Source organism: Tamandua tetradactyla, chromosome 8 (genome assembly GCF_023851605.1).
Source record: "Tamandua tetradactyla isolate mTamTet1 chromosome 8, mTamTet1.pri, whole genome shotgun sequence".
Lineage (NCBI taxonomy): Eukaryota > Metazoa > Chordata > Mammalia > Pilosa > Myrmecophagidae > Tamandua > Tamandua tetradactyla.
Genome location: NC_135334.1, coordinates 32,880,856 through 32,905,855, shown reverse-complemented (window position 1 = coordinate 32,905,855; position 25,000 = coordinate 32,880,856). Strand labels below are relative to the sequence as shown.

The 25,000-nt window shown below is 35.6% G+C and overlaps 1 protein-coding gene and 1 pseudogene across 1 annotated transcript in view; one reads left to right on the top strand and one right to left on the bottom strand.

Moving 5' to 3' along the window:
* The window catches only part of DDX10 (DEAD-box helicase 10), a 368,946-nt gene that overhangs the window by 66,925 nt on the left and 277,021 nt on the right, over positions 1-25,000 (top strand). Inside the window, exons 10-13 of the mRNA XM_077113037.1 lie at positions 9,938-10,039; positions 11,249-11,336; positions 14,069-14,157; positions 17,044-17,518. Of these exons, the coding sequence (XP_076969152.1) occupies positions 9,938-10,039; positions 11,249-11,336; positions 14,069-14,157; positions 17,044-17,518 (754 nt within the window). The remainder of the gene's footprint in view (positions 1-9,937; positions 10,040-11,248; positions 11,337-14,068; positions 14,158-17,043; positions 17,519-25,000) is intronic.
* LOC143643843 (CD63 antigen pseudogene) lies at positions 288-9,049 on the bottom strand (annotated as a pseudogene).

Below are 25,000 nucleotides of genomic sequence, written 5' to 3'. Positions count from 1 at the left end.
TAAAGAAAGAGTGCCCTAATCTGAAATTCTACAACATATAGGTGACAAAGAGACACTTAAAATGAATGTCTGAGCATAGTTTCATTAACATTTTCACATTGTTTCTCTAACATCTTCACACTTATACATCAACATTCTTAAAAGGATACATAGCAAATTCAGAACAAAAACATTTCAAACTTTCTTTGTCATATCATTCATTCCTACCATAGTTCTATTTGCTGGTAGGTTTAAGGTAGGAATAGAAAGTTTTTGAAATCCTTCTAATTTCCATTGGTCTTAGGGCTCTAATAGGAGGCCACATTAGAAGCAAACTGATGGAGCAGCACCATTAAGTCTACATGCAACAAATTGTTGCATAATTTTATCTGCCAATATTCTGAAAGATTAAAAAAAATTTCATGGAAAAATACCTTTACTAAATAGCAGGTAGTTGTAACAACATGCAATTTGCAAGCTGCTGAATTCTCTGTTGATTGCATCTTTAAGAGACAGCAGAAATGCATTACCTAGAAATTGAAATAATAATATATTGAGGCATAAAGTAATCAAGAACTTTAAAAATTTTTATTTGTTCCCTTTGCATGCTTTTAAGATGAAGAAATCGATATAAAATGAAGTTCTTCATAAATTCTATAGAGCTGTATAAATGTATAGTGTATTAATATTGATGGCCAAAATGAAATTTTACTGTGTTTCAGATGCAGAACATTCTATGTAGTGCCTGGAATGTCTCTTAAAATAATCTGTCTAAATGTATGGGCTTTTTTTTTCCTTTTTTAAGCAAGATTTAATATACATTTATTTTTAATATGTGGAACATATAAAGATTTTATACTGAATAAATGACATTCATTAAGCCAGAGGAAAAGGAGAATTTAATATCATTTTTTTCTTTTTTTTTTTAAACATTATCTAGAAATACAAATGTAGATTCTCATCACTGAAAAATCCTTGAAATTGCATTTCTTTCTTTGGTTGTATTTTTTTCCTTTTTGTCTGTTCTTGTCACCATTTTCTATATCAGTGAATATGTAACCATTTCCACACTTTGATTCATGAAACAAACTGTGATCTCCCGAAAAACAGCATGACTTCATACACACAGAAACATGTACATTAACCTGTCTCTTTTTTTTTGTCCTTTTTTATTGTTTCTTTTTCTTTTTTATAGTTTTCTCTTTTTTTTCGAGATATTACCCTAGTGAAGAAAATAAATAAAATAAAAACAGAAAGTTATTGAAATCTACCATTACTTGGTAGTTTTCATGAACCCTACCTTACCACATCATGAAAAAGAAATGAAAAACTTTGTATTAACAAAAAGAAGAGAGAAAAGAAAAGTGATGGTATGTTTAATGTTATTTCTATGTACATCAAAGCCCATATGCAATAAAAAATAATATTTAAAGTATGATGAAAGAGGGCAGGCAACAGTGGCTCAGTAGCACAGTTCTTCTCCATTGTGCTGGAGACCCGGATTCGTTTTCTGGAGCCTGCCCAAGCAAAAAAATAAAAAAGATGAAAGGAATTGTGAAGAACTGTAACATGGAAGGTCAAACAACAAGCTGCAAATAGGGTGGTGTGGTACGGAAACTATTACTTCGCTTGTTGTCAGGTAAGTATTTATATTTTTTGCTCTTAGCCTAGCAGGCCATTTTTAAAATATATCATTTCATAATCTATTCATAATCTATCTACTGATAGACTGACACACGTCCTTGAGCCTCTATGCCTATATCTTTAGAAGTTTCTATTGCACAGAGCTTTGATGATGGGATACAGGGTTTTTCCTAATCTGAAAAAAATTAAACTCAGAAAATTGATGATTTTTGACCTTTTTTACCTCAGTCTCAATTCTGGTGAAATTTTCCTGTCTTAGCATGTTTTGCCACAACTTTTTTCACATCAGTTTGTTTCCCCATTCCCAAAAATGCAATGCATGAAAAAGAACATTGAAGAGAAAATCTGTGAAAAACAAAAAAGTGACCTTTGAATGCACTAGACAGCAAAATTGATTTAAAAAACAAAACAAAGTTAAAACAACAACAACAACAAAAGGGTGTATGTACACACAGAGACAGCAAATATTGATTTCATAACAGTTTGAGTTTATTTTTTCTTTTATTCCTAGTTGATAGATAGTGAATGGGACAAGGAGCAAAGATTTTCTTTTTCCTATGCTGGATAAACAAGAACAGAAGCAGCCAGTCTGTGTGACCCTCTAATTTTCATACATACTTGCCTTGTCATTTATGTCATAACTGTCCTACCTGAAACAGTACATCACAGATGACAGATGCCACCAGAGAGAGTTCAGATATTAATACTGATGGCCAAATGAAATTTTGTTATGTGTCAGAAACAGAACATTCTATGTGATGCTTAGACTAGCTCTTAAAATAATCTGTCTAAACATATGGGTTTTTAAAATGTAGTTCTTATGAAGAATGCTTATTTTTCCTTATACATATATTTAGCCTTGGGCCTTGGACATTGCTTTTGAAATCTAAAAGCTAGCTCATGGGTAAATAGACTTTATTCTTATAAGCATTGAAACAGAAAGTAAATGTGCTTATGCTTTTCTTTTGGACGTGTTTTTATTCTTGAAATAGCTGCTTACCGGAAATGCTTGGGTACTGATGTATGAGAGATAATTTGTGCTTTATATTGTTTCTGTGAAAAGATTTATATAATGTAAAATAGGTAAAATGGCCAGCAATGCTCTTTTTCTTTTTTGCATGGGCAGGCACTGGGAATTGAAACCAAGTCTCTGGCATGGTAGGCAGAACTCTGCCACTGTGCCACCATTGCCTGCCCTAATGCTCTTTTTGATATATGCCTGTGTTGTAAGGCTTGGTTTCGGATATGTTGTTTTTTTTTTCTTTTTTCTAGTTTCTTTGGAGGACTTTTTTTTCCTTTAAATTTCACTATTGTGGTGTATCTTAACCTTATCTAGCCTTTTATATATAATCAGTTTGCTGTGGTTCTAAAGGTTTAGGTATGGCCCCTTTGTGACTTAAATCCTCATTCATTCTTCCGTGTTCTCTCCAATGTATGAACAAGTAGATAAGATAGATGTAGGTGATTAAACTTAGTATTCCTAATTGTGAGTCAGTCAGAAGATCAGAGATTATTAAGTGGATGCCTTTTTGATCCCGTAGAGATTTCTCTTTTATGGCTTTGCCATAGTTCTTACCCCTGTGTAACCTTGGAGGCCTATTTATTTCATCTCCCCATAACTGAATTTGAATATAGAAAATTGAAAACAACTGGCTATTCTTCAATGCAGTGTTCTTCCTTCTTCATAAAGGTTTCTGTTTCAGTCACACAAAACAACCTTTTCACTTTTGAAGGTAATTCATCTCACCTCAAGAGTCTGGGCTTTGAGGGCATTTGGTAGTGGTCTCTGTTGGTTTGTGGAAGGGCACAGTATCACCTCACTCCTTATGTCTGTCCTCTCCATCCCTTAATCTGTTCTTCGTGAGGCCTTTGGGCCTCAGAAGTTTGATGTCACTCAGATATCTTGTCTGTTCAGGATATCACCCCACCTCTTTATATACTGTTTTGATTTGCTAAAGCTGCCAGAATATAGTATACCAGAATTGGGTTGACTTTTTCAAAAGGAATTTATTAGGTTATAAATTTGTAGTTCTAAGGCCATGAACATGTTCAAATTAAAGCATAGGAAAAGATACCTTCACTCTAAAGAAAGGCTGATGGCATCTGGGATTCCTCTGTCACATGAGAAAGCATGTGGCTGGCATCTGCTGGTCCTTCACTCCTAGGTTGCATTGCTTTCAGCTTCTAATTCCAGGGGCTTTCTCTTTGAGCTCCTATGATCCTTGCTTGCTCCTCTTAGAACACCTCTCAGCTCTCAATGTCCTGCAGGTCTACTCTTAGTGTCCCTGGGGCTTTTCTCTCTTTCTCTGTGGCCTCTGTATCGGCTCTTTTTAGAATGTCTCTGGGCATTTCTTTTCTCTCTGTCTAAATGTCTCTGTGCTTTCTTGGCTCTTTCTGTCTTTTCATTGTCTCATAAAGGACTCCAGTAAAGAGGATTAAGATCTACCTTGAATTGGGTGGGTCACATCTCCATGAAAACAGCCTAACCAAAAGGTTCTGCCCACAATAGGTCTGTACCCCCCCAAGAATGTATTAAAAGAACATAACTTTTTATTCCTGCAAGGAGAAGCTAAGCCAACTGATAATTATGCCTGAGAGTCACCCACAGAGAACCTCTTTTGTTGCGCAGATGTGGCCTCTCTCTCTAAGCCAACTTGGCAGGTGAACTCACTGCCCTTCCCCCCACCTAAGTGGAACATGACTCCCAGGGATGTGAATCTCCCTGGCAATGTGGGACCTGACTCCCAGAAATGAGCTGGGACCAAGCATCATGGGTATGAGAAAGCCTTCTTGACCAAAAGGGGGAAGAGAGAAATGAGACAAATAAAGTCTCAGTGGCTGAGAGATTTCAGATAGAGTTGGGAGGTTATCTTGGAGTTATTCTTATGGATTATATATATATATATCCCTTTTTAGTTTATGGTATATTGGAGTGACTAGAGCGAAGTACCTGAAACTATTGAAGTATGTTCCGGTAGTTTTGATCCTTGAAGAAAACTGTACTGTATAGCTTTTATGATGTGACTGTGTAATTGTGAAAACCTTGTGTCTAATGTTCCTTTTATCCAGGATATGTACAGATGAGTAAAAAAAAATTAGGATAAAAAAATGAATAATAGGAGGAGATTAAGGGTAAAAATTGGGTAGATTGAAATACTAATGGTCAGTAAGAGGAAAGGGTAAGGGGTATGGGATGTATGAGTTATTTATTTATTTTTATTTTTTTCTGGAGTGATGCAAATGTTCTAAAAATGATCATAGTGAAAAATACACAATTATGTGATGATATTGTAAGCTATTTATTGTATTATGTGGTTGGGCTGTATGTGTGTGGCTATTTCTCAATAAAAATGTTAAAAAAACATGGCTTTTGTGGGGTACATAACAGTTTCAGAACAGCACATATACTAAAAAATTCTTTCTTCATGAGTGTGTGTATGTGTATATATGTGTGTGTTATGTGTATATATGTATGTGTGTGTATGTGTATATATGTATGTGTGTGTTAAATTTATCTTTCTTCATGGTAATGATGAGAAAAAATTTAGTCTTTTTTTTCTGTGTTAAAATTCAATGAGGGGAGACTTAATGGGGAAGATGGTGAATTAGGGAGCTCTAGAACTCGGTCTTTCCACCAGAACAGCTATTAAACAGGCAGAAACTGTCTGAAACAATTTATTTGAAACTCCAGAGGCCAGAAGAATTCTGTACAGCATCCAAGAAAGAGTGGGAGAAAGGAGCTGATAAATTATGGTAAAGAACTGTAAATTGCTCTCTCTGTGTGGTTGCTTATGGTGCCTATCCCCCATCTTGTGTCAGCCACTGCAGGGTCCATTCACTGGGTAGATGAAGCAGATGTAAAGGGACATTAAAATCTTCTTCTCTAAGAACAGGGGTGTGTACAGCCGGTCTCTGATCAAGGTTTTTGATTAGTGAATTTGAATTGCTGGGTCCTGGTCCTGCGGACAGCTATTGTTTTAGTCCTCCCTAGACAAAGGTGGTGGCAGCCATTATTTCAGTCCAACTCTGGACAGCGGCAGCCATTATTTCAGTCCAACTCTGAACAGTCAGCAGCAACCACTGTTTCTACCCTCACTGGACAATGCTGGAAGTGGTGGAGATTTAGAGATGCAGGGATTCCTCAGGGTTGGAGGGTAAGGTTTAGTTAGATGAAAGGCTGCATTTGCTGGGCAGGCCAAGAAAGCTCAGCTTCAGAGAGCCATTGGAGAAGTTATTGGTGCCTTTTTTTTTTTTTTTTTTTCACATGGGCAGGCACTGGGAACCGAACCCAGGTCCTCGGGCATGGCAGGTAAGCACTCTTACCTGCTGAGCCACCACGGCCTGCCCTATTGGTGCCTTTTTGATCTCCACAGGGCACTTTGGAGCTGGTCTGCACCCCTTTCATGGGTTCTCTGGTCTTCCTTGGCTAGGAAAGACTGAATTGGGAAAGTTCTCCCATAGTGACCATCCTCCTAGAGTTTACCCTCCAGGAAAAAGCAGTGTGAGACAATGAAAGGAATGTAAAAAACTGTATAGAGGTGGACAGTCTGGAACAAAGGCCTGCCCACTTCAGATTCCCGGAGAGGAAAGTTTAGACCCTGGGAAACAGAGGGCACAACCAAACACCTGTTAACAGGGCATTCCAGAACAACCAACAAGCTAAAGCTGAGGACAAAATAGAGGCCTAGTAAGAAAGGGAAAATCCTTTGCAGTGCATTCATTCTCCTTGGGCAGACCTTCCTGATTGGAGGACTGAAGCTCAAGAAAATCTCTGTCTTATCACAAGCTGATTATAAAACCAAGAAGGAGACATCCCAGGGAGTAAATCACACAGTTAACATTTTGAAATATTAAAATGTACAGTGTGTAACAAGAGTACAGGGCAAAGGAAACAGAAAATGATGACCCATTCAAAGAAGAGGATAAAAACACAGAGAACACCAATGAAGAAGATGAGAATGTAGTATACTGAACAAAACCTTTTAAAACATGATCTTAAAGTGCTCAAGGAGCTAAAGGAAAGCACAGAGAAAGAACTACAGGATATCAGAAAAATAATGAATAATATGAGAGTCTAAGTAAAGAGATAGAAATTTTAAAAAGGAATCAAGCAGAATTAACTGGAAGTGAAGTCCACAATAACTGAAATAAAAAATGCCCAGGGGGGTTTCAAGAGCAGAATGTGACTGGCAGAAGAAAGAATCAGTGAACTTGAAGACTAGACACTTGAAAATAATCAGGCAGAGGAACAGAAAGAAAAATGAAATATTAAGAGCAAAGTAGCCTAAGACAGCTATGGGACAGCTGACAAAATGGTAAAGACCTGCTCAATGGGGAAAAAAGCAGCCTTTTCAACAAATCCAGTGCTGGAAAAACTGAATCTCCATTTGTAAGAAAAAGGAGGCTTAGGAAAGGCAAACTCAGCAAACTCACCAGGAATGAGATGGGGAACAAAGGCATTCAGGCAAAGGCTTTACGTAAGGGAGAAAAATAGCTGCCCGGGCACTGTTTCAGGAGAGAGAGAGAAATGGCTGCCCGGAGGTGGTGGTGGCATGGGCTAGGCTTTTTAAGGCTTAGGGTTACGGAGTTGGGGAGCAAGGGATAAGCAGGTCTCTATTGGCTAGTTTTCAGAAATAGGGACTAACCTAGGAGTTGGCAGCTTTCCATTGGTAAAATTCAAACACAATTCAAACACTTCTTGAGGCATGCAAGGTTGTAAAATGCTGGAGTGCAGACAATGTGTCAGGGAAGTTTACATAGGAATACATTTGCCAGAGAGTGGAGGCTGATCAATGGGAGGTTGTTTCAAGAGGCAGCTGATAGAGGCTGAAGGAGATGATGGATGGTGAAGGAGACACTGGGTTGGCATGGTTTGGGATGAGAGAGGCTTTCTAAAATATTTGCCAGGGGTAGGTTACATCCTGGGGGGGAAGGGGGCCTGTTGTCCAGGCCAAACAGCCCCTACCTCACAGCATATACAAAAATCAACTCAAAATCAATCAAAGAGCTCAATATAAGAGTCAGAACTCAAACTCCTAGAAGAAAACATAGGGAAGCATCTTCAGGATCTTGTGTTAGGCAATTATTTCCCAGACTTTACACCCAAAGCACAGGAAACGAATTAAAAATAAATGTGACTTCATCAAAATCAGAAACATTTATTCCTCAAAGGACTTTATCTTGAAAGTAAGATACAACCTATACAATGGGAGAAAATGTTTTGAAACCAAATACCTGATAAAGGTTTTTTTCTTTTACCTTTCAGTACAATTTTAGTGAGATATAATCTATCCGGAGTATACAATCAGTGGTTCACAATATCATCCTATACTTGTACGTTCATCATCACAATCAGTTTTAGAACATTTTTGTTACTCCAAACAGAGAAATGAATAAAACCCAAAACATACCACACCTCTTACCCCCCACAATTATTGTTTTTATTTTTTGTTTTTGTTACTCATCTACCCATACTCTGGATGAAAGGATTGTCAGTCACAAGGTTTTTACAATCACACAATAAAAGCTATATAGTTATACAATCATTATTAAATATCAAGGCTATTGGGTTACAGTTCAGCAATTTCAGATGTTTCCTTCTGGCTTTTTTTTTTTTTTGGTCTGAAAAAAATAATCTGTTTAATTGAAAAACCTGGTGTTTACTATTCCACTCCCCTAAATGAGGGGACTGAGACCAGACCATCACCTCATAGCCCCTTCTGTTACTCTTCACAAGGCAGCAGGCAGGGACAATTCCCAGGACCTCCACAAACGCAATGCCCAAGGCTGCTGCAGCCACCACCAACACATTGCTCCTCAGCCAGTTCCCGATAAGCTGCCTTGGTATAGATATTTTCTGGCTTGAAATTAATCCCACAGTTATGAGTGACATTGATGCAGCAGGAGTCAGGGACTCTCCCCATGGGTTGGAGAGGGATGGCATTCCAGTCTGAATAATTAGTCGCCCCACAACACTTAAACTCTTCCTGCATATGGACCAGGAATGAAGCAATTTGGTTGTTTTTTGGATAATCCTGCATGTGCTCCTGGAAGTCCTTGCTAAACTTTGACATCACCTTGTCTCTAAACACATAGCCGGCAATGGTTGCATCCACCTCCACCAGCATGATAAGAGAATGGAAGATGGCAAATGTGATCACAAGACAGTAGTTCTTCTTGCAGACCCCACAGCAGCCCATAAAGGCCACGAAGAAGAGGAAGACACCTAGGGCAATGATGACCATGGAGGCCAGTAGTGTTTCCCTGAGTAATGATCTGCCTCAGGACAATCTGGGCTCCCATACCCACAGCAATCAGCCCTACTGCACAGGCACAAAAGCCACCAGAAGAACCTAGAGCAAGAACTTGACACATTTCATTCCTCCGTCCACCACCATGGCTGGGCTCCCCGAGGCTCTGCGCTCCTCTCTCCACCTTCTGGCTGTTTTAATACACTAGAAAGAAAAATGAAATATCTATATAATGAGTCAGTAGTCATAGTAATTTGTTTTAATTTTTCAGCTATACCCTCTCCTGCTCATTGATCATTCTCTCAACCTTCAGGGATATCTAGGCAATAAACATTTTAACTTTTTCATGCTGGAAGGGGGTGTCGACATTGTGGGGTAGGAGAATGAAACTGGTTGATGTTTTTGGAGAGATTGGTACCTCTGAGTTTCAGGGGTATTTTACTGCTTGCAGGTATATCTGATATTAAAGTATGCAAGTAGCACAAGAAGCTTACGTAATTCAGGAGACCTTGTGGCTCACTTAAATAAAAAATTTTAAAAACTTTACTAGGTGTGGATAGAGAAGTACATGGATTGGAGGCAAGATATTTACCTGAGCAGAAATCTATTTCTTAGCGTTCTTGTATCTGAATAATTTTATTCTCTGGGTGTAGGTAAATCCCCAGGAAGATAAATTGGTTTCTTTAGTATGTTGAATACCATGTTTATTAAATAGCTAACTTTATTACTGTCCTTTAGTAATAAATAATTTATTTTGAATAAGAAATTGTCCCTGCTATTGGTAGAGAGCTATTTAAGAAATGCGTTTTAATTTTGTTCCTTAGGATCTAGCTCTTTTGTTGTAACACAGCCTAAAAATCATTAGGAATTATAACTGATAATGAAAATGTGAAATGAAATGTTCAGCACTCTGGTTTTCTATTGTCATAGAGGTTTTAAAAAATGATATTCCTAATATTTACGAATTTGGTGAACTTGCTTTCTTGTTACCTATTCATCAGACTGTCAAAATTTCAAATGCAGATTGCAGTGATGTAGAAGACGTTTTGTTTCATTTTGTTTAGATACAAAGAAGATGGTGAAGCTTTATTAATTTTGCTCCCCTCAGAAGAAAAAGGAATGGTGCAGCAGCTTCTCCAAAAGAAAGTGCCTGTGAAGGAAATCAAGTAAGAACTATTTGTTGTCTTTATGTTAGGAAAATGAGGACATGGAATTGTTATACTTAGTTATGTACGTCTGATACCCTCCTCCCCCTAATCTATTCTACCATCTAACCTCTGACCTTTTAAACTTATTTTTATTTTTTTAATCACAAATTTTTTAGAAGATTACTAGTTTAGAAAAGAAAGATGGAAAAGAAAACTTGTTAGTTTTCGGAAGCCTTGATGGTTGAAAGGGGTAAACCTCTGATGAATTTATTTTTGAATTACCTGTCCATTTGAGAGAATTGTGGTCTCCTGTTATTGTGTGGAGCATGAGGAGAACTAATTAGAATGTCATTTACATTGGGGCAGTTAAAACCCTGGCTTGATTTCTTTCAAATTAATGTGGGGAGTGGGAGTAGGGGAAGGAGTGTATGAGAGGGTAAATGAAACAAGATTGGCCATGAGTTGATAATTGCTAAAGTTGAGTGAATGTTTTCTACTTTTGTACATTTTGAAATTTCCTATAATAATAATAATAATAATAATAATAATAATAATAATAATAATAATAATAATAATAATAATAATAATAATAATAATAATAATAATAAAGGCACCCTATCTACCACCACCCACCACCACCCCAGCTTTGGATCAAAGCAGGTCAGTCTAAAGTCAAGGAAGCAAGTGTGATTGCTTTTGTGAAATCTAGTGTCTTATAAGAGTTTCATTCTGGAAAGAGTTAAGTAATATCTCTGTGGTCTAATTTCTAGATAGAGAAGCAGTATTTATGTAGCTTTAGTCATGTTTACTATTTGAAATTGATTTTATGGCATTTGACTGAAAGTGGCAACATTTACAAAAATATCATTACATTTCATTTTATTCCATCTCACACTATCTGTGTTCCACTTGAGGCAACTTTCTATCTTTGTTAGTTACAAAGTAACTAATGCTAATTGTGGTTGTTAACTCAAATATCTTTCACTTAGTATAGGTTGCTTTTTTAGAGAAGATGTCTGATTTTTCATTTCTTTTTTCCTTCATTATTTATAAGATGCAGTCGAGTCAAATTTATGCTGGTGTACTTTCATTCTATTCTGCTTCTTATATGAGAAATTTTATTATACATTTCAAAATAATGCTGAGGCAAATTAATGCTGTGTAGTATTTTCAGTTTCTAAAACTGTGATGTCTTAGTTTAACTTTTATCTTCCTTTTGCTACACAGAATCAATCCAGAAAAACTTATAGATGTCCAGAAAAAATTGGAATCTTTTTTAGCCCAAGATCAAGATTTAAAAGAAAGAGCTCAAAGGGTAAGTAATTTTTTAGATGACTACCTTCATTGGAATGAAACATGATAAAATTAAATTTCATACTTTCCTGCTGTTTCTAGGTTGCATGGTCATGCTTCAGTTATTCAAATTAGTGTGATGTTCAGGTATTAGTTTACCTTATTCTGTAAATTCTCAAAGAAAATTTTTTTAAGTAAATTGTGAAATATTTTTTATTACTTATCTATAATCATGTCATAGACATATGGAAAAAAACTGTTAAAGTTAACTTAAATGCACAGTAGCCTGATTTCTAGCATACTTGATATTGTCAAATTTAATCTCTTCAATAGAGTTGTTGTAACTCCTAATTGTACTTTCTGGGCTGTAATGTTAGTATCTTTCTAAATTAAGCTAAATTTCTAAAAATTGTGCAACTCTTTTTAAATTATCCTTAGGAAGGAAGTTTTAATCTCATTTTAGTCTTCCTAAATTGCCTTTTTGGGCTTAGAAATCCTCTTGTTTGTCAAGTACATGAAAAATTATTTAAATTTACTTTCTAGTTCTTGGAATGTTTAGCAGTAGGTTCTTTGGAAAAGGAAGATTTAGAATTATTTTACATTGCTTTTGTCTAATCTTGAGTACCTAATATGAAGCTCTTCATTTTCAGTACTCTTTTACTGCCTTATTCTGTGATTATGAGATCTTTGTATATCAACAATGAGATAGAGAATAGGGATTCAGAAGTTGGGTACTATTTGAACAAATAGGAAAAGTGAGAGGAAGGAAATAAAGAAGATCATATGGAAAGGACAGCCTTAGTAGACAGAGTAGCCTGTGCAGAAAAACAGTCAACAGTCTGATTTTTATTTTATGGTTTTGAAACTGGATATTCCCAGCAAAGCATTGCATTTCTTTTCAAGAACAAATCTTGTATTTTTTGATGATTAATTTTATATTTTATCAAATTACCATCACTTTCTTAAAATAACAATGGCATTAATGATGAAAGCTGAAATGTGGAGTGATTAGTATGTGCCAGGCACTACTTAGTCATAACTGAATTGCATGACAGTTTTATATGCACTATTATTTAATACTTTTATATACCTGTGAAACAGGTGGTATTTTTTGATTTTACATATGAGTAAGTGGTAGCTCCAGAAAAAATTGTTCAGCATCACATAGCTTATTAAGTGGCAGATTTGAGATTTAAATTCAGGTCTAACTTCCTAGGGCTTCCATGCTTTATCAGGAGAAGTTAATTCTAAAATATAGCAAAACCACCTATGGTCAAAATGATGAACTATGCAAAGTTGGACTTCTGCAAGCACTCTTTGCCTAAAACTGAATGGAAATGAAAATTTTGAATAAATTGCTGATTCAAAAAAAATTTTTTTTTGGACCTGTATTTATCAGTGTGTGCAAATTTTGTCTAATAAATATAGTTCAAGCTAGGAGCTAATTTTATTTTGAAGCTTTAAAATGGTATGAACATTAAAAACACATGCACACCCATGAATTCTGATTTGTTTTGATTTTACCACACACCTGGGAGGTTATTCAAATATGAATCAGGAAGTATGAAACACTGGAAGAATTTTGATTTACTGGTTTGTACATATAAGTCTTCAGAACCAAATAAATGATGTGATTTATTGGGTGTTACCCATGGTTTAACAGAATGGCTAGCTGCAGCAGTAAGCCACCTAATTTATAGGAATGATTTTCAAGCTTTTCACTATAATCTGGATAGAACAAAAGTGATAAGTAACTGGGGTGATTTCTTTTGGACAGTTGTAGGGGAAAAATTACCTTTGACTTGTTGCCATCCATTGTTTTCCATGCCTGTGTAGATGTAGAAAATGGTTTGAAGGGTAGTTGGTTATCTGGAAAATGGTTTGAAGATTAGTTGGTTAAAATGTGTGCGATTTAGGAAATATGGAAATGGAAATTAAACTTTACAAAAATTAAGTAGTTAAAAAATATGAATTACTTGCTTAGATACAATCATTGTTACCTGTTTCATTTACAAAGTGACAAAGGGTCAGGACCACGTTTACTTTTTGGTTTTTATATTTTCAAGTATACAGATACTTTTTTTTTTTAAAGCACAAACAGAAGAAAAAATTGTTAGTTGATGATGAATTACTAGAAATTATAATAAAAAAGTTTTAAGAATGAATTTTTCCTGCCATGATTTTATTAAGCTTTGTTTAATTAATTCAGGAAACTTTTACTTTGAGTTAAAACTTATTGTCTATTATAGTAATAATTATCAATAATAATTAGCATTTATTGGTACTTACTGTATCCCAGAAGATATGCCAGGTGTTCTACATGCATTTTCTCATTTAATTTTCATAACACTCCCCATTTTATAGATAAGAAAGCTGACATTTAGAGAAACAAGGAATGTGCTCAACTAAGAAGATGTGGAGCTTAAAGTAGACCCCAAATCCATATTATTTCAAAGGTTATATGTTTTGCGTTATACCTTATTACATCTAACTGAAGTTAACTTCTGGAATAGCTTTTAGGGAAAGAGATGCTGTGTGTTGAGTTGGCAAATTTTAAAGTCTTTACTAAGATTATAATTTAAAAATTAGATTCACTCTCTTTTTTTATTATGTTGAATGGAGATATACTGAACTATTTTGTGGCTTTTCATACTGCTGAAATTATCCCTTTTTTGGCTAATTTTTAAAATCTTGTTTTAAATTTATTTTCAATGTTGTCTATTATATATCATATTTTAAAACTTATTTTAACAGTGTTTTGTGTCCTACATACGTTCAGTGTATCTGATGAAGGACAAAGAAGTGTTTGATGTGAGCAAGCTACCTCTACCTGAATATGCCCTGTAAGTATTCATAGTCTAGCTGTAATTATGAATCCTCAAAGTCAGAGGGAATTTGTTCCAGATCTGGTTCTCTGAGAGTCCTAGTTTAAACCACTGTGCCTCACCTTAAAAGAATCTACTAACGGTATGCAGAGAAAAAGTCTATAGAGAGCTAGTAGAGTGTTTTGTCAGGAAGAAGTTTCTTATTTTTAAGTATAAATTCCATAAAGTTACTCTGGACAGTTTCTATAATATGGTCTTAAAGAAAATGGAGAGCAGCTGATATGTATCCTTTGAAATCTTTAAATGTCTTTATATTCATTCCTCTTGTTCTCTGAAATGCTAACCTGGATTGCCACAGACAGTTCTTTTTATGCTTTGGATGCAGGTCATTTCACTTATTTTAGATTGATTTCCCATACTGCTTATGACCCAAATATTCTTTGTTTGATGTTTCTTCCAGGAACTCAGAGTTACTGTGGCAAGATGTCACTGTTTAATAACCGAGATTTTGTATCAAATGGAATTACTGGTCTTGTTTTGGTCTAGTATTTGAGGGATTTTTTTTTAAAAACTACAGGTAAGAAGGAGGAGTGTTTCAATGGATATTATCTGTGGGAAGAGCATTAGTAAAGTCATGTGTAAGCACCCTTGAGGTTAATCATACCTTGAATGAACATGAAATTTCTCAGTATGTGATGATATATGTGCTTAAAGGCAAGGCCTGTATATTTTTCCTGCTCTCCAGGAATTTGAGTGCCTTCACCTCTAAATTGAATCTAACACAAACTTTTATCTTGGTCAGCTCTTTTCCATTTTTTAGGTTAGATTGGAATTTTAGAGTAAGAAATAATTTGTCACTTGTAATATTTTAGAACCCTTTCAATAGCAGAGTGAGGCCACTGACTTTCCATTTAAGTAATAGATGAAAAAACCAAGTGTCATGGATAATATGTTTTTGTTCACGTGTCACTACTAGTCTCTAGTGATTTCTGAATTTGATCCATGGTTTAGGTTATTAGCTGAATTTGTGTGTGTGTGTTCTGTGTGATGTTTCCCCCAGTTTTCTGAGTGATTTAGCTGGAATAATAGAAAGCCAAGATATTTTATACTGCAGGCCATATTTAGGAGACATTTTGTTTCAGCAGTCTTCAGCAAGTTTAATTTATTCATAGTTGAAGAACCTGCTTTTTATTTGAGATACTTAGAGATGGCAGAAAATTAATTCCTCAGCCTAAATTATTGGCATGATTGAATTTGGTGTTTTCAAGTTAATTTTTGTGAATGTTTAGATATGTAATTTCCTTGATATGTGTAATGTTCTTTAGAAACCTTCTAATAACTAGAGCAGTGCTGTGGTGGAGGATATAATAAAGGTTTTCAAAATCATTTTACTAAAGAAACATGTATTGAATAACATGTATAGGACATAGTACCATGTGCTGGAATTATAGTAGTTCCAACTTCCTATGTATTTGTACTTCTTATGTAAAAGTATGTAATATATATTTTCTACCTTCAAGGAGCTCAGAGTTTTAATAGCTGAGAAAGATACATAAATGCAGCTGTAATACATTGAAAGAAATGCTCTGATGGATATGGGTTTGTGATCCTAACCCCTAGACCACCCCCAGCAGTAATAATCAAAGCAAGTGCTTAATAGTTGCTACCTGTGTGCTAGGAACTATTTTAAGTGTATTACATCTATGAACTCATTTGTTGTTACAGCAATCCTGTGTGGTAGGTAACATTATCATCCCGTTTTACAAGTGGGAAAATGGAGGGATGAAGTGGTTAAGTAACCTTAGTGAGATCCTATAGCCAGTAAGAGTCAAGATTTGAAGCTTAGTAGTCCCATTTCTAAATCCATACTTTTAACCACTACATTGTATGGCTTCTCAGGTATTCAAATCTGGATCTTTTTTTTTTTTTTTTTTTTTTTTTTTAAAGGAAAGACAGAGAGAAGGAAGGAAGGAAGGAAGAAAGGGAAACATTTTTAAACATTGTCTTGTTTTATTGTATTCTGTTTCTCCGTTTTTGTTACATGGGCTGGGGCCGGGAATCGAACCGAGGTCCTCCGGCATAGCAGGCAAGCACTTTGCCCGCTGAGCCACCGCGGCCCGCCCTCAAATCTGGATCTTTGTTGTAGTGTTAGCTGTTTATTACAGTAGGCCTTGCTTTAAGATTTTATTTCCAGTCCATCAGTGGGAACTTAGTATAAGCCATTAGCTTTGATCCAAGCTGGGAAAGAACTGATGTTAAAGTGAGTCTTGATTTACAGGGAATTTTTTTTTCTTCTTTTCTTTGGCTTCTGATTTACAAAAGTGTTTTCTTATATATAGAAATGATTGTTTCATATTCTGTTTCAGAAGGCTGGGGCAGGGATGGGGGGAGCGATGAAGTTTGTTCTTCGCGGAAACTTTGTTTTGTTCTTTCATGTCTATGTTGCTCCCAGTTTATTTAGTACTTACATTTTCACAGTGCTCTCATACAGTTAATTTGACCTTTATCAAAACTGTGAGATAGGCCTGGCAAGTAGTATCGTCCCATGTTATGAGGAAGCTGAGGCTAAGAGAGTTAAACTGGAAATTGACATGTCTAATACTTGGACCATAATCATCTTGTTTGTGGCCTGAAGCTCTTTATTTTATATCATATTAACTTCCTAAAAAAATATAAATAAAACCCCCCCACTGGATTATCTTTAGTATTTTCTGACAGGTGTTTGTTATTATCACTATTTCTTTTGCTTACCTTTTGGATCATCTAACCTGTCAGGATTGAATTGTATCTTAGAGGAACATTTTCTTTCAAAAAGCCCTAAATGTAGATCACCACTCCTGAGAAACTATTTCATAGTACAAGCAGTGTATTGATATAATTATTTTCATTTCTCCCATATTTAAGGTCTCTTGGTCTTGCTGTGGCACCCCGGGTGAGATTTCTTCAGAAAATGCAGAAACAACCCACCAAAGAATTGTTAATGAGTCAAGCCAATAAAATAATTGAGCCAAGAGCTCCCTCCCTCACCAATGATGAAGTAGAAGAGTTTAGAGCCTATTTTAGTGAGAAAATGTCCATCCTTCAGAAAGTTGTGAAAAAAACAGAAGAAACAGAGTACAGACTGGCTAATTGTATTAGTGATGAAGAAGAGGATGAAGAGAAGGAAGATGAAAGAGAATTACAAGAGAAAGTGGAAAAAGCAAAAGGGTCTCAAAGTCAGTTTGTTTCTAACACGTATGATTCACAGAAGGTCAAAGAACTTCCTATACAGTTCATGGACAGAGAAGAGGAGGATGAAGATGGAACTGATGCTGATTTCTTTAAGGTGAAACGGTACAATGTGTTTGGCTTGGACCTTAAAGAGAATAAAACATTACAGGTAAGTTTACTCCCAATAGAGGTTCTTCTATTATTTCTACTTTCTTTTTACTGTGTGCTACTTGTTGCCTTTTGGTAACTATGGAAAAATAAGAACTAGAAGAAAACCTTGTAGAATCACTTTCTTGGCAGCACTCTTCCTCCCATTGTATTTAAACAGAGAATAAGTGCCAAAGAGTTCTTGTACTTTTTTTTTTTTTTAATTTTGGGGAACTTTAAGAGGTTGGTAACTTTAATCTTTTTATTTACAAGTTTTCTGATGTTGTGTTTATAAAAATTGCCAGAGCCTGATCATAACATTAAGGAAGGTGTTAAGGTTCCCTGACTTACAGCGTGAAGAACCTTCATTATGATTCTTCATTATGATTGAAGTTTAAATTATTACAAATCTTCTTTACAATAATTTAATCTCTCTGCAAGTACAATGAATTTTACTCTTAATGAGCCATTTGCTTTTGAGAAGCAAGCCAGTATTTTAAATAGAAAGTGAGTACTTTTTTTTAAAGATCATTTATGAAAGTTTATTTAAAGATTTCATGTAGGTCTGTTGTTTCTTGAGTACATACTTGTTAGGGGGAACAGAAGAGATAATCTTGATAAGGCACCTATATTCTGGAATATTTGTAGGCATACACTAAATGTGTTTTTACTCACCTTCTCCTATTCCCCTTCCTACTTCTTATGCTTTTATTCTTGATCATTTATTTAAAGAGAACTGAATGAAAAATGAAGTCCAGCTCTTAGTGTCTATACAATATTTAATAAAATTTGAATAGTCACAATATGAAATACATATTAAATTGAGGTCTGAAACTTGAAAAAGTGTTTCTTTAAGCAACTAAATAATACTAAAAAAAAACTTAGTGAACGCAGTTAATTGAGCACTTAGTATATGTAAAGCTTCTCTTTGTTAAACATTTTTTAAACATGATCTCATTGAGTTTTTGAAACAACCCTATGAGATAGATACTGTTATTATTTTATAGGTGAAGAAAAAAGATAAGGAACAGGTATGATAAGATAGTGAAGTATACAACTATTAAGTGGCAAAATAGGAATTTGAATTTAGGTATTCTGACTTTGCCCAAGCTCCTGACCAGTAATCCTATACTGTCTTCTGCTTCTTCCCATTAAACCATTTTATGTGCAATTAAATCTCATTTTATCAAGTGAAATAAACATAAGAAGTTAGATTTTATTTTAACCTACTTAGTCAAAACTTTAAAAATAAATTATTATTTTTTAAAAATAAATTGTTTTTATGTCATTTCATAAGAATGATATAAATGACAAACTGGAGTAGAGATTATGAAGGAATGATTATGTAATTCAAAATTTTTTGATAGCACATGAATGGTTTACTATGTAAGGCATTTATCTTAAGTATTAATGGCTCATCATTAAAGCCATGAAATAGCTTTCATTTAAAAGAAATGAAATTTACATAGAAAAACATTTTTTCAGCACAGCAAAATTAAGGCGTTTTAAGGCTTAGAATTTAAAGAGTTGATAAATGTATCCTGTTTTATAATTAATACCATAGTCAAGAAATAAAATAGTTCTATCACTCCAAAATATTCTGTTGTTTCCTTAGCAGTTTGCCCACATTCAAACCCTTATGATCACTAATCTGATTTCTGCCTCTATAGTTTTGAATTTTGTATAAATGAACGTATAAATGGAATTATGCAGTATGCACAGCTTGGTTTCTTTCACTTATATTAATGTTATTGGATGTATCAATAGTTTCTTCCTTTCAGTTGCTGAGTAGCATTCCATTGTGTGAAATCACAGCCTCCCCCCTGCCCTCTATCCCCCACCACCCCACTGCTTTGGGCATTGGGTTATTTCCAGTATATGGTGATAATGAAAAAAGTCATATAAATATTTTCATATTTACAGGATTTTGCACGGACATTGTGAAAAAATCTTTCAAATCTTTTGCTCTCAGCTGTACCAATCCCTCCCTTTAAAAAACTGTATTGCTTGTCTTATTTTTATGGTTTTAAGAGTTCTTTATATATTCTGAATATAAGTTCTTTAACAAATAGATGTACTTTGCAAATATTTTCACACAGTCTATGACTTGTCTTTGTATTTTCTTAGCTCTGTCTTTTGAAGAGCAGAAGTTTTGAATTTTGAGTTCTGAGTTATCAATTTTTCTTTTATAATTTATATTTTTGTCATATCTGGTAAGTGTCATTAATCCAAAGTCACAAAGATGTTCTCCTATATATTTTCCTAGAAGTTTATAGTTTTAGCACTTACCTTTAGGACTTGAATTCATTCCAAGCTAACTTTTATATGTTGTTCTAAGTAAGAGTTAAGGTTCTTTTTTATTTTGGCATATGGATGTCATTTGATCCGGCAGTATTTTTTTTTTTAATGTGCTGGTTTGAAAAGATGTATGTCCCCTCGAAAAGCCATGTTTTAATCTAAATCCCATTTCATAAAGGTAGAATAATACTTATTTAATACTGTGTTTAAAACTAATCAGATCATCTCCCTGGAGATGTGATCTAATCAAGAGTGGTTGCTAAACTGGATTAGGTGACGACATGTCTCCACCCATTTGGGTGGGTCTTGATAAGTTTCTGAAGTCCTATAAAAGAGGAAAGAAAAAGTCCTATAAAGGAGAAAGAAAGAGATTAGAGAGCAGAGCAGAACGACATAGCCATGAGAAGCAGAGTCTACCAGCCAGAGACCTTTGAAGATGAAGAAGGAAAATATCTCCTAGGGAGCTTCATGAAAAAGAAAGCCAGGAGAAGGAGCTAGCAGGTGATGCCATGTTCGCCATGTGCCCTTCCAGATGAGAGAGGAACCCTGACCGTGTTCACCATGTGCCCTCTCACTTGAGAGAGAAACCCTGAACTTCGTCAGCCTTGTTGAACCAAGGTGTCTTTCCCTGGATGCCTTAGATTGGACATTTCTATAGACTTGTTTTAATTGGTACATTTTCTCAGCCTCGGAACTGTAAACTATCATCTGCTTAAGTTCCCCCTTTTAAAAGCCATTCTGTTTCTGGTATATTGCATTCTGGCAGCTAGCAAACTAGAACAGATTTTGCTGCCAGGAGTGGGGTGCTGCTGCTGCAGTTTGCAAATACCAAACCTATTGGAATGGCTTTTTAAATGGATAAGGGGAAGATTCTGGAAGAGTTGTGAGAAGCTTGATAGAGAAGGCCTGAAGAATGCTTTGAAAAGACTGTTGGTAGAAATGTGAATTCTAAAGACACTTCTGATAAAGCCTTAGACAGAAATGAGGCATGTATTATTATAGACTGGAAGGAAGACGAGCCTTGTTTTAAAATGGCAGATAATCTGGCAAAATTGGCTAGTGGTTTTGGCTGGAAGGCAGATTTTAAAAGCCATGAACTTGGATATTTAGCAGAAGAGATCTCCAAATTAAATGTGAAAAGTGTAGCCTGTTTTCTCCTCACAACTTATAGTGAAATATGACAGGAAAGTGATAAGCTGAGAACTGAACTCTTGGGTACAAAGAAACTAGAAGTTGATGTTCTGGAGAATTCTGGGCTTCCTGGAAGGGAGACCGCAGAGAACAGTGTGCCACACGAGAATTTGACCAAATGTGAAACCAGTCAGCCATTTCAGAGAAAGCCAGGATTGTACATGGAATTATCCAGGAAGGATCTGTGGAAACTCCTTATGTCTGATGGGCACAATCCAAGGTTACTGCATAGAGAGCCAACAAGGGTGCTATGGGACCTGTATAAACAGAGCTGCTGCCAGGCTGGAGTGGGGGTTCAGGGAAGGGACACATTGGAGGAAAAATAACTTCAGAGGCAGAACCATGGAGGCTGAGGTCTGAAATCAGAAAGCCTCAGGTCAGGAGAGCGGACCCACCCAAGCCCGTGGAGAGGGGTGAGTTTGCCCCAGAGGCAGAGGATGGGCATTCTGCCTCATTGCAGTGGAAGAGTCATGCCACCTCAGGGCTTGGAGAGAGTGAAGCACATTCCTTGTGGTTTGGGCAGGGCCTGGCTGCCACCACATGGAGGGGTTGAGTGTATGCCCCGGAGATGGCAGAGAGCTCGGGTGTGGCCCCAATGCTTGGAAAGGGTGGAGCTGAGAGAAAGGTGGTCTCCCCAATGTCCCCCAAGGTTGCTTTCAGAGAGAGGCAGGCCTCTGCATAGGCCCTTGGAAAGGGTGGAACTGCCGCTTTCAAAAACCCCAAAAATAAATGGTTGTCAGACTTTGAAATCTAATGGACTTTGCCCTGTGGATTTTTGAAACTGCATAGTTCCGGTGACCCCTGTGTTCCTTCCTCCCTATGGAAACGTGTATATGTATCCCTATGACTGTTCCTCCTTTGTATGTTGGCAGCAAATAACTTGTTATGAGTTTTCAAAGGTCCAAAGCCAGAGGATAATTTTGCTTTAGAAAGACCATGCCCATAACCAACTTTGATAGGAGATTGTGCTGTTTCTAATTTTGTATTTCATTTGTATTGCTACTGAAATGGTTTAAGGTTCTCTGATATTGTGATGGAATTAGTGTATTTTGTATATGGAAAAAGCATGTCTTTTTTAGGGTCCAGAGGGTGGAACCTGCTGGTTTGAAAAGATGTATGTCCCCTAGAAAAGCCATGTTTTAATCTAAATCCCATTTCATAAAGACAGAATAATCCTATTCAATACTGTATGTTTGAAACTGTAATCAGATCATCTCCCTAGAGATGTGATTTAATCAAGAGTAGTTGTTAAGCTGGATTAGGTGACGACATGTCTCCACCCATTTGGGTGGGTCTTGATAAATTTCTGGAGTCCTATAAAAGAGGAAACATTTTAGAGAAAGAAAGAGATTCAGAGAGCAGAGCAGAATGACATAGCCACGGGAAGCAGAGTCCACCAGCCAGTGACCTTTGAAGATGAAGAAGGAAAATGTCTCCCAGGGAGCTTCAGGAAACAGAAAGCCAGGAGAGGAAGCTAGCAGATGATGCAGTGTTTGCCATGGACATTTCTATAGACTTGTTTTAACTGCGACATTTTCTCGGCCTTGGAACTGTAAACTAACATCTGATTAAATTCCCCCTTTTAAAGGGAAATTTCTGTTTCTGGTATATTGCATTCCGGCAGCTAGGAAACTAGAACACTTAAAGACTACACTTTTTCTTCTGAGTTATCTTGACCTTTTATTGAAAAGCAATCAGTCATGTATGTGTGGATTGATTTCTGGTTTCAGATCTTTCCTCTGTTTCTATCTTTTCATCAATAATGTCTGTCTTGAAAAATGGATTCTAGTCTAAAAAGTAAGTGCTAAAACTGTAAAATTTCTAAGAGAATATATAGTAAATCTTCAGGGTAGTATGAGTCCTAAACTTTATAAATTTTTTCAAAGTTACTCAGTTAGTTTTGGACCATTGTATTTCCATGTAAATTTTTGAACCAGCTAGTTAATTCGTACAAATTGCTGATATTTTTATGGAGGTTGTGTTGAAACTATCAACAGTTTGGGGAGAATTTACATAGTTAAAATATTGAGTTTTCTCATCCATAAACATGATGTATCTCCATTTATTTAGGTTATTTTAATTTCTTTTAGCAATATTTTGTCATTTTAAGCACACATACCCTGTACATATTTGTTAGATTCATCTCTTTCTATTTTATGATTTCTATGTTATTATAAGTGATATTTATAAAATTTCGGTTTCCAATGGCATGTTGTCAGTATGTATATTGATTTTTCTGAACTGACCTGTTAGCTCTAGAGACTTTTTTGGAGATTCTTTGGAATGTTCTTTGTTAGATGATCATACTTGTGAATAAAAATGGTTTCATTTTTTCCTTTCCAATCCGTATACATTTTACTTCATTTTCTTGCGTTATTGCACTGTCTAGAATCTCTAGCACAATATTGAATAGTAGCGATGAGGGTATACATCCTGTAGATTTTTTGCAGATGCCCTTTATCAGGTTGAGAAAACCCTATTCTGTTCCTAGCTGGATTAATGTTGTTATCAAATGGATGGTGAATTTTGTCATGTTGTTTTTTCTGTACGTATTGAGGTAATCATGTGGTTGTTTTCATTTAGTCTATGTTCCATAGATTTTTTTCTAATGTTGGACTAATTTTGAATTCCTGTGATAAACCCCACTTAGTCATCATGTGTTTACCTATATTGCAGGATTTAGTTTGCTTATATTTTGTTAAGGAGTTTTTGCCTCTTTGTTTATGAGGGATATTGGTTTCCTTGTAATTATCTTGGTTAGAAGACACATTTCAGAGTGTATGATATAATTTGCCAAATTATCCTATAGAGAGGTCATTTCAGTGGTGGTCCTAAGCACTAAAACAGGTGTCCCTTTACTCACACCACCACTGAATATCACCATTTTTTTTTTTAACTGTTTTGAAAAAGAATTAGTGAGAAAAGTTGACTTATTGTTTTACTTTACTATTATGATTTTGTTCTCTTTCCATTTGGTTTACAAAATATCCTCAAATATTAAGGTTATTATCCCTAGCTTTTAACTTTATAGCTCAGTCACAAAGAGTGTTTCTCTTCCTGTCTTCCCTTCTCTAGTAAACTCTGAATTCCCTGAAAATATTGTATTTAATGTTAATTGTATCTTCAGGGCCTAGTATAAATCTAGCACCTGTTGTAAATTTCACAAGTGTTTCATGAATGAATGAGTGAGTTAATTTTTTTAAATGTTTTCTTTGCTCTAATAGTTTTGTGTTTGCAATAGCTTATATGTAGAATTCATATATGTAAGGTTTGTTCTTAGAAAACTTTATTTTGAAACTGTATAAAGTGTACACCTGATTATCATGATTCGAAAGAAATTGAACTTTCTATAAAAATAAGCATAATAACTTAATTATTTGACTTTAGATTATATAACTGGGAAAGCTGAGCTTTCTAATTTACATAGTAAATGATAGTGGATAATAGTAATAATGTAAAATTCTGCTTTACAAAACTGCACTTGAATACTGTTTGGACCCAGACTGAGTTCATGAAGAGCACAGATGTGCTGCCATGAGACTGAAAAACATGCTGCCATGAGACTGAAAAACATGCTAGGCACAGAAGCAGATATACATTTATCAGGACTAACGAACAGGAGAAACTCTGTAGTGATGAGGGTCCAGAGGGATAGCACCCTGCAAAGGGACAGGGCATACAAGGGCAATAGGTATATGATTTTAGAACAAAGACATTCCGTATAGTATGAAGACACTGGGCCTCTGATATAATCATTAAAGAGGCTTAAGACCTGATATTTTACTCAGATTAATGTTTAAGACTAAGATACAGTCAGTGCCGTATTACATCCATGGTTACATTCTTTTTCTGGGAGATTGTTTACTTTCTTGACATTTGTCTTAATTAAGCAGACTGTTATGTGCCTGGGGTTTCATTCCTGTTAAGGAGGGGTCCTGGGTCCTGGGCTCCCACAGGTATTGTAAAAAGATCTATTTTTAAGATTTCTGCATTTTTTTACTATTATAAATTGTAA